The 10,741-nt window shown below is 45.4% G+C and overlaps 1 protein-coding gene across 1 annotated transcript in view; it reads left to right on the top strand.

Moving 5' to 3' along the window:
* Window positions 1-309: 309 nt before the first annotated feature.
* DDX10 (DEAD-box helicase 10) overlaps window positions 310-10,741 on the top strand; it is a 276,083-nt gene continuing 265,651 nt past the window's right edge. Inside the window, exons 1-3 of the mRNA XM_080817845.1 lie at window positions 310-617; window positions 8,985-9,045; window positions 10,007-10,137. Coding sequence (XP_080673971.1) covers window positions 432-617; window positions 8,985-9,045; window positions 10,007-10,137 — 378 coding nt within the window. The 5' untranslated portion in view covers window positions 310-431. The remainder of the gene's footprint in view (window positions 618-8,984; window positions 9,046-10,006; window positions 10,138-10,741) is intronic.

Here is a 10,741-nt window from a genome sequence, read left to right as displayed (position 1 = left end):
GCGTGTGCCTAAGCGCACGCTTTGCCAAGGCAAACCCAGGGTACCCGTGTATTAACAGCGCTGAAGTAGTGTGACGTCACCATAGTAACAGGAACCTGTGCGCATGCGTCCATTTAAAGAGCCGGCGTGCTTTGGAAGCCCCCCCCCCCCCTTAGCCTGCCCTCTTCCTCAGATCGCTCCGCCTCCCTTTCCCCGCGGTTGGCCCACTACGCCCTGCGGAATCCAAGTCACCAATCAGCGTCCACTTTGCCCTTGCAGTCAATGGCGCGTGCCCCGGTTTCAAAAGCTCGGGGGCGGGTTCCGGGTTCCGCGCACGCGTGGTCGCCTCTCTCTCCCCACGCTGGTTCCGCGTCTCCTCAGAGCCGTCTCACCGCCTGGCCTGAGGTGTCTCGTGTCTGGGGGCGGCCTGGGCTGTCTCCGCCGCTGCAGCGATGGGCAAAACTGCCGAGTCTCGGGGGTCGGGAGGCCGGCCCGACCCGGTGCGGAGCTTTAACCGTTGGAAGAAGAAACACAGCCACAAGCAGAGCCAAAAGAAGCAGTTGAGGAAGAAGCTGAAGAAGCCCGAGTGGCAGGTGGAGCGCGAGGCTATCAGCCGCCTCATGCAGAACTACGAGAAGGTGAGGCGGGCGCTGGGGCGGGGGCGCCGGCCAGCGGCGGGGCCCGGAGGCCCGGCGGCGATGGGAGCTCTGTCACGGGAACCGGGGCGGGGGTGCAGACCGGCAGTCCAGCGGGCTGGAGACGGGGCTGGGGTGACAGCTGCTGGCGGGGGTCCCGCCGAGGCCCCACAGGTGGTCCGCCAGGCGCCGCGGACAAGGCCTCTGGCCCATCCCGGCTCGCCATCCTGCTCTTGATGAAGTGATGGAAATGCAGCGGCGCTTAAGGGCAAGGAGTACTCGCAGTAGTCCTAACGACAGTAGCGGTAACGACCCCGGTGTTTTCAGCCACTGACCGTGTGCTTTCCATTAGTTATGGGACTCGAACTGTGGTATGGGTCATGTTCCCATTTTACAGGCGAGAACACTGAGGCTCCGAGAAGATAAGGCACTTGTTTTCAGCTCCCCTATTAGTAGGTCGTGTGGAATTGAAGCCTAGACCCGTGTCTTTCCAAGTCCAGAGCCTTCGCTTCTGACCATTGTGCCAGGCCCGCAGACTCGACATCATCTGCCTGCCTTCCTGTGCTTATCTCATTTTCTCTCCTTGGTTCCTGTCCCCGAACAAGAATTGGCGCAGGAAAGCTGGCCTCCTGGTGCGTCTCTGCCACCTGCCATCCTACATTGTGGTGGATGTTCTCAGATGAGTAGCCGTGTAGTTATCATTTTAACCTCTGGCCCTGTCTCACGGCCCCCAGTCTCCTTGGCAGGGTCCCTACCCCTTCTCCCCCGCTCCCCACAAACCCCGACTGTTTGCCTTCACCCACCTCACTCAGCCTCTCAGTGATTGCCCCCTTCTAGTGCGCGGTATAATCAGGGATTTAATATAGGGGACATTTCTGGAATTATAGTCATCAAGTGTCATGCTGGTATAGCTTTCCTTTAAACGACTCTTAGGTCAACAGTAAGATTAGGTAGATAACCTTTATTTTTGTTTGGGCTTTTGAGTTAAGATAAATGATAATTTGATCCTGGCTTTTGATCATCAGATGAGTGACATTGGGCTGGTTATTTACTCTGTCTGCTTCCCTTTTCTTGTCTTTAAAAGGCATCATAATAATATCTATTTTATAAGTTGTTGGGAGGAGTTAGTACGAAGCATGTTAAGCATTCTGTACAATGCCTGATACATATAAATATATTAGCTGTTACGTTATTTCTATTGCTGTATGCACAGCCTCTTAAAAACCATTGTAAAGTACTATTAGATTGCATTTTAGAGTCTTCTTTAGCTGGAGTTGCTTAAGGAATATAGTCTTAGCTTTTCTTTCTTTTGTGTCATTGCGATGCTTATTCCTATGGGCTGGTGACTCCTTTTTTCTATTCTACCCTCAGCCCTTCTGAGTTCATATTCTTTTTTTCTGAATGCGCTGGATGTCTTTGCCTGCCAGGATACCTTAAATACACAAGGCCAAAACTGAGCTCATTATCCTTGATTTCCAAATTCACAGTCCTTTGTGTTAGTTCCCTCTTGCCACTGTAAAAAATTGCCACAAACTCCATGGTTTAAAAGAAGAGAAATTTGTTTTCTCATTGTTCTGGAAGGCAGAAGTCTGAAGTCCATTTCCCTGGGCTGGAATCAACGTGTCATCAAGGCCAGGTTCCATCTGGACACTCTCAGGGAAAATCCATTTCTTGCTACTTCCGGCTTCTGGTGGTTGCATTCCCTTGGCTTGTGGCTGCATCACTCCCATCTCTGCCTCTGTGGACGCATTGCCTGTGGTTCTGTATCAAATTTACTTCTGCCCTTTTTTAAAAAAAAAAATTTTATTTATTTATTTGACAGAGAGAGATCACAAGTAGGCAGAGAGGCAGGCAGAGAGAAAGGGGGAAGCAGGCTTCCTTCTGAGCAGGGAGCCGGATGTGGGGCTTGATGTCAGGACCCTGGGATCATGACCTGAGCCGAAGACAGAGGCTTAACCCACTGAGCCACCCAGGCGCCCCTACTCTGCCCTTTTAAAATAAGGATACTTCTGATTGCATTTACGGCCCACCCAGAATATTGAGGATAATTTCCCATCTCAAGATCTTTGATAATGACCTGGACAAAAATCACTTTTGTCATCTAAGATAATATGCACAGTGCTGGAGGTAAGCATATGGAGATATTTGGGGCTGTTACTTGGCCCACCACATGCTAGCCCCACTATCTAAGCAGACTGCTGAGCTAGAAACCTAGGAGTAATCCTAATCCTAGAGACTTCCCTCTCAGCACTCTTACATCCAGTCAGTCACACTGATAATGTCCTCTGCCTCTTAACATTTTTTAAATGTTACTCCACCCACTCCAACCCCATGCCTTAGTTCAGTCCCCTGTTATCTCTTGCATGGATTACTACAGTAACTATTGCTTGTAATAGGGATTAGCATGCTTTTTCTGTAAGGGATCAGATAATAAATGGTTTCAGCTTTGCAGTTCAGGAGGGTGGAAGTACTCAACTCTGCCATTGTAACACAAAAGCTGCTATGGAAATACTTAAACAGATGGTATAGTTGTGTTCCAACAAAATTTCAATTAGGAAAACTGGTGGCTGGATTTGGCCCTTAGGCCTTATCCCCCCTAATCTATCTTTTGTATTGCTGGCAGAGTGATTCTTTCCAAGATGAAAATCCAATCATCTTATTCCTGATTAAAACCCTCCCTTGGCTCAGTTACTTTCAGGAAAATGGTCAAATACTTTCGTGTGTCAACACGTCCTACTGCAGGGTAACAGTAAGTTATTTGTGTAAGTTATTTGTGATCAGGCAGACCTGGTTTAAATCTCACCCAGTTTGGGTATTGAGTAGCCAAGCTCCTTAATATCCCTGAGTCTCATTTCATTTGGTTCAGCAGAGATTAGTAACTACCCAGAGTGGTCAAAGGCTCAAAGAGGTAATACATGTAAACCAAGTGATGTGTGGTAAGTATACACGCGAGAACAACTTGTAGTTTCATGAAGTGGCTATGCTCCCTGAGGCTGCTGCTTTTTCTTTTCTTTTTAAGATTATTCAAAGATTTTACTTATTTATTTGAGAGAGAGAGCGAGCACGAGCAGAGGAAGAGAAAGAAGCAGGCTCCTGGCTAAGTGAGAAGCCCAACACAGGGCTCAATCTCAGGACCCTAAGATCATGACCTGAGCTAAAGTCCGATGCTTACTTGACTGAGCCACCCAGTCATCCCGCTCCCTGATGCTTCTTGTCCTGGTAGTTGATGTTTCTACCACTTGCAGTGAGCACCGCCATTCTCCCACTCTAGGAACACCTCCCAGTCCTTCAAGATTTAAACTTCTCTTCCTGACCTTCCTAGGTGGGGTTAGGGCTGCTGTGTGTCTGTAGCATTTTGTATACACTTTTATTACAGCATTATCACTAGGCTGTGATGATTGGCTTCTTTGTTTAGCTTTTTCCTTAACTTTCCTGCTAGACCATGAACCCCTGCAGGTCAGAACCTTTAATACCCTCACCTTTGTGCTTCCCAGTCACTGGTAGCACAGTGCTTGTCCTGGAGTAGGTGCTTAGTGTTTGGGTGTTGTTTGGTGCACGAGGACCTTTTCCAGATGGCTTTCTTCTGGTTGGTAACATAGGTCTATTCTTTTTGGTCTTTTGTTTGAATTATAATTACTAAGACTTACGAAGCTTTTTACGCGTTTACTTGCCATATCCTTAGAGTAGATGACACTATGAGACGGTTTCCATTGTCTAGGTGAGAAGCTTTAAGGAAGAGCAAGATTAAATAATTTCTGCAAGCTTAAACAGCTAGTAGTGAAAAAGTTCCAACTCAGATGGTCTAGGTCTGATGCCAGAGCGCCACATCACTACACTTTACTGCATTACACCTTATGAATGTTTAAATTCTAAGCTTTTCACTAAACTGAAGGAACCTTTTCCAGTATTGTTGTGTTTTATTTATTTATTTTTAATCTTAGAAATATTTTCTTAAGATTTTGTCAAGAAAGAAATGCACTGTGAAATCAAATGCCAGGGCTAGCAATTCTAGAATACAGGTCGTAGCGGATTTGTTGTTGTCTAGGTAACTAAGGTGCAGACCCTCATTGCAGGGTTCCTCGGATGATAGCGGCTGTGCATTAAACTATTATTACAGCATGTTTATAATACAGGGGTGATGTTCAGTAGCCTTACTGGTGAAACACTGAACAGTTTGATTCAGAAACATCTCAAATAGTTTGACAAAGTACTTGTTGAGGTCTAGGTCAAAATAGATGGGAAAAAATACATGTCTGTGTCCCTACGGAGGTGGGGGGTTGATACATTTTGATAAATGTTAGAATCCTAGATATTTACTGTGCTGCGGAATTTGAGGGTGGTGTAATTAGCGGGAAGGAGGTTGGGTTATTCTGTACCTGCACTTTCTGGCTAGGTGAATGAGAAAGACGTGTTTCCTCTGGGCATGCTGCCCTTTCTCCTTGTGGTTGCAGCCTCAGGCCTGGCTTGTGGAGCTGAGTGTGAGCTGGATTTTAGCCCTCATATGCCTTTGTGTAACAAAGCGTGCAACAGTTTGTGATAGCTATGAGTAGAGCTTGTTCTTGAATCACGGGTTCTCCAGATAGAAAAGATTGACTAGAACACTGTATATGAAGGGAGCAACGCAGGGATATATAAAAAGATGTGAAAATATGTGGTGTTCTTTGAGGGGGACATACTCCATGGAGTGTGGTATGTGTTCCTGAACTGGCTTCAGAAGAGGTTACAGAAGAGGGCCAGAGGTGGATTGTGAACAGTTTGGAGGAGTTAGAAGATGTCTGCATCCTCACCCTGAGCCTGTGAATAAGTCACATGGCAAAGGGTAATTGAAGTTGCTGATCAGCTGACCTTAACAGAGGGGGATCTGGATTATCCAGGTGGGCCCAGTGCGATGACCCAAGGGCCCTGGAATGTGTGGGGATGCTGTGAAGTGAGGAAGATGGGAAGACCATTGCTGGCCGGTTTTGAAGATGGAAAAGGGATCCAATCCAAGGAAGTGCGCAGACTTTGGAGGCTGGAAAAAGCAAGGAAGTGGATTTTCTCTAGTCGCCAGGGAGAGTTTCAGCTGAGTGAGGACCCATTTTGGACTTCTGACTTTCAGAGTTGTGAGGTAATAAATTTATGTTGGTTTAAGCCACTGTCATTGGTCATTTATTTCAGCCCCTGTGGGAGATTCATACAGAGGCCATGTTTGGAGACTTTATCTGGAAGCAGTGGGGAGTGTCTGGGAGCAGTTAGAGAACACAGCCAAGCTGTAAAGTCTGTGAAGGCTGTGGCCAGGTCGGAGACATGTGCCGTAGTCTAGGTCTTAGATCTTCTGAGAGGTAGATACCAAGTTGGGATGAAGTGAATTGGAGATTTATTGGGGGGGGGATGTCTGTGGAAGTGAAGAAGAAGGAACAGAGATAGGGAGAGGATGGAGGACTGAAGGAGGAGTCAGTAGGAAGAGTCTCCGGCTGCAGCACAGTCGAAGCAGGCTTCCGCTGGTGGGTTGTCCTGGAACCAGACTTGCCTTAAGGGAGTCTCTGGTCTCTGGACCTGCAGACCTGGGTCTGTGGTCGTACTGCTGCAGTGAGCAGCCCTCGGGGCAGGGTGGTGCTGTCAGTAGTGCCTCTGGAGGATCAGCCACTGCTCATCCTCATCCGCCCACGGGCTTCCCTGCAGCCAGAGATCTGGGTGCTTTGTTTCTAAGGCCACCTCGTAGAGCATGTGTGTTGGGGGTTTCGATGGAGAGTCGGGGATTGGAGCTTCCTGAGAAATGCTGAGCTCTTTGTTTCCGTTCAGCAACTGTTGTCACTGTTGCTGAGTGACTCCATCTCTGCACCTGGATTCATTTAGACTTTCTTTGATAGTAATCAGCTAGTGCTATATGGGAACCCTGCGCTCTCATCCACGTTTCCCCCCCCTTAATCAGAATTTGGTGTGGTTTGAAGTAGATTGCTTTTCTTGTCGTGACTGCAGGAGGTGGATCATTCTAGGACATTCTTTTTTCTTCTCCAGCTTTGAAGATGTGAAAGCATTATTCACTTTTGTGAGAAACGAGAATTGTGAGAAGAGAGTTGGAAGAAGTACAGGGGGGTGATCAGTGGTATTCACCCTGTTCTCCCCTCCACCCGCTCCAGCTTTCCCACCAGTGATGGGAAGTCCTGAAGAAGTCCGGTCACTGAAACATCTGTTCTCTGATTTTAGAAGAGTGATACAGATTGTAGAGGGCGTGTGAACACTGGAAGACAGGAGTGACTTTTTTTTTTTTTTTTAAGATTTTATTTATTTACTTGACAGACAGAGATTTGACATGCAGGCAGAGAGAGAGGGGGAAACAGGCCCCCTGCTGAGCAGAGAGCCTGATGCGGGGCTCCATCCCAGGACCCTGAGATCATGACCTGAGCTGAAGACAGAGGCTTAACCCACTGAGCTACCCAGGTGCCCCAGGAGTGAAAGGGCTGAAGGGGAGATACAGTGTTATTTTGTTTGTAGGAACCATAGCTGACTTCTGTGAGTTCTAAATATTCCTTGGAATGTAATTGTCCTTCTGGAACAGGGTTGGCATCCTTTTTCTGGAACAGGCCAGATAGTCAGTATTAAGCTTTGTGGGCCACGTGCTCTCTGTCATAACCACATAGACACTATGTAAATGAGTGGTTGTAGCTATGCTCCGCGAAAAATGTTTGCAAGAACGGGCAGCAGATTGGATTGGGCCATGGTTTGCTGACTCCTGTTGTAGTTCATCAATGGAGTAAAAATTTCCTTCTGTTTCTTAGACTTCTTTCTAAGAATACCTTGTATAGAGCTATGTTGTAATGGCCAACAGAGTGCTGGGGCTTTCCGTTAGGAGGTCAGAAGACTAGAGAGAGATGTGCAGTATTTCCTACTCTGCCTGTGCTATGTCTCTGATGGATGCTGACCAGTGTGTCACTCATCTAGCTCCTCCTGTATGACTTCTCTTCTTTGTGAAAACAGCTTTTCATCTGATCATATCACAAGTGCATGGGTGGACTGCCTCTAATTTTGTTGTTGTGTTTGGGAGATTTACCTTCTAATTAAGGTTCCCAGATGGGACAGAATAGTCTAACAAACTTTTCTCTTTCTAATGTGAGTACGCTGATTATTCCTTTCACTCTTCTCTGGAACGATTCGTAGGGATTAAGGCAATGTTTTAATCTTCGTGTTTTCAGCATGTGAGGACGACATAACCCCATCTGGGCTACCTTAAGGATCTTGGGAAAGATGATACGTAGACTGTAAAATGAAATAAAAGTTGTCATCCCTTTACTGCCTGGAGTGTAATTTAAATAAATGAACCTTACAAATGCAACTTTTCTCTTTTGTGAATCATGAATAATTTGGCAGCATATTCCCAGATCTGAATAGGAGTTCCTGTTTTCAGCATCTGTAATAAAATAATTCCCCTGAGTAGCTGAAATGAAATTCAGAAAATTGGGTTTATGCTAATGAAGAACATCAGTAATGAACATTTAGATAATATAAAGTTAAAGGGCAAAATGTTACTTATTGTGGCTTCAGAATGTGACTGAGACATTTCTTGGGTTATTGTTATTGCTCCCTCCTTCACTGTACCCCCAAATGAAGAGTTGTCAGGTTGGATTGGCATGCTACTGATTGATGGTTAAAACTCGAAAAGATTTGTGCTAACAAGATACATTTCTCCAATTAACTTCAATCTGTTCTACGAAGTGTGTAAATAGAAGTATTGTCATTGTGCTCTGTGGCTTAGAGTCTTTTTGCCCCTTATTTCTTAATATTCTTTGAAGGATGGACTGAAGGTAGAGTTTCTTCCTAAAATTGATGGGTGGTGATTTATAGTGTTCTCAGAGGTGAAGGAGGTTGGTGGTGGTGGTGGTGGTGGTAGTGGTGGTGTGTGTGTGTGTGTGTTCTGAGTGAATGAGATGGTGTCTTTTTTTTTTTTTTTAACCAATTTTAATTGTTACAAGCTTGTATTTTTTTTTTTAAGATTTTTATTTATTTATTTGACAGACAGAGATCACAAGTAGGCAGAGAGGCAGGCAGAGAGAGGAGGAAGCAGGCCCCCCGCTGAGCAGAGAGCCAGATGCGGGGCTCAATCCCAGGACCCTGGGATCATGACCTGAGCTGAAGGCAGAGGCTTTAACCCACTGAGCCACCCAGGTGCCCCAAGCTTGTATTTTTGATTCACGACAACTTCCTTAAGGCATATTCCATTCTAGAAGGAATGATGGTTTTTAATTAGAAGCGATGGTTGGATTCAATCCTGTAGTCCCAAGGACTAGCCAGGCAGCACAATGTAGACCAAAAATGCCCTTGTTGTAAAACAGATGAATTATATGGTACATTTTTTTTGTCTTAACTGACACGGTCTCCTTTTTCTTTTTTCAGATAAATGTAAATGAAATTACAAGATTTTCAGATTTTCCCTTGTCCAAAAAAACATTGAAAGGTAGGTGTATGGTGATTTTGGGACATGTTGGGTTTCTCGATGTTTTTTATAAATGGCAAAAGGTTTAGAGCATTTAATGTGAAAGATATTATTTTGGCAAATAATCTTGATATCTTGAACCTTTAACACCAAGAAACAGTATTAATTCATTCGAGTTTTACTGATTTTTCATTCTCATGCTTTCTGGAGTATTTTTTTTTAAGTTTTTATGTATTTATTTGACAGAAAGATAGAGAACATAAGTAGGCAGAGAGGCAGACAGAAGGAGAGAGAGAAGCAGGCTGTCCGCTGAGCAGGGAGCCGGACATGGGGCTTGATCCCAGGGCCCTGGGTCATAACCTGAGCCAAAGGCAGAAGCCTAACCCACTGTGCCACCCAGGCGCCCCTCTTTCTGGACTAGTTAAAGAATGGTAGTGAAAAAACAAGATGCCAGGCCTCTCAGTAATTAAAATAAAATCTATTATGTTAGTTAAAATGAACAAGACAAAAGTGACATCTTTTATATTAGCATGTTAGGACCATCAGAACAAAATCTCAGACTGGGAGGTAGGGGTTGCTTAAATGACAGAAATGAATTTTCTCACAGTTCTGGAGGCTACAAGTCCAAAGATGGAGATGCTGACAGGGTTAGTTTCTTCCGAGAGCCATCCTGGAAGGGTCTGTTCCAGGACTCTCTCCTTGGCTTATGGATGACCACTCTCTTGCTGTGTCTTACGTGGTTGTCCCACTGTGCAGTCATACCGCTGGTGTCTCCTTTTGTGTCCAAATTTCCCCTTCTTATAAGGACACCAGTGACTTCAGATCAGGGCTCATTTGAACTAAATCACCACTTCACAGGCCCTGTTTCTGAGTATGGGTGTTAGGGCTTCAACGTAGTGATTTGAGGGGGCATAGTTTAGCCCAAACTCTCATTTTACAGGAATTTTCTCAAGTGTCACTCTCCTCCCCTCCACCTTGGCAGGTTTGCAAGAAGCCCAGTACCGTTTGGTAACTGAGATACAGAAACAGACCATTGGCTTGGCTTTGCAAGGTAAAGATGTTCTTGGAGCTGCCAAGACAGGATCTGGCAAGACTTTGGCGTTCCTTGTTCCAGTAAGTAATTTTTTTTTTATATTGGGTCAGGTCCTCTGTCACATGCTTTTAAAACATTCTGTGCCTAGGTAGAAAGTCATTATGTAGAGAGTTGTTTCCTGTTGGATTTCTTCAGCTAGAATGTGAACTTTATCAGACAGGGGCCCCAACTGTCCTGTTGTCCACCGTATTCCCTCTGTCCTAACACAGTGCCTGGCACATGGCAGGCACTCAGTAACTTTTTGAATGAGTGAATTACTGTGCCTTGACAAGCCTTTACTTCCTGAAGGATGTGTGTCTTCTAGGGTGGCAGGTGAGCATGGTTCTGCATTGTTGCAGGGCTGCTGGGGCAGGCCGGAGAGGCTGTTTATGTGCTCATGCTTGCAGACCTGCCAGTTGCATGTTATACTTGCTACTCATTTAGGATAAAGCTGAAGTATACTCTCTTGAAGGAGATTGGGTGATTCATTGAGAATTTTCCAGGTCATCGATAGCTGTCGTTTTGAGCAGTAAAACAATAGAGCCTCTTAGGAATTTACTTATATCTCAGTTAAGAACTTGGTCTCATAATTTAATTCCTACAATATAATTGGCTTAGGAAAATCACATTTGAGTTTTTGTTCCA

Source organism: Martes martes, assembly GCF_963455335.1.
Source record: "Martes martes genome assembly, chromosome: 10".
Classification (NCBI taxonomy): domain Eukaryota; kingdom Metazoa; phylum Chordata; class Mammalia; order Carnivora; family Mustelidae; genus Martes; species Martes martes.
The sequence above is the reverse complement of the archived record's forward strand: the minus strand, read 5'-3'. Positions and strand labels throughout refer to the sequence as shown.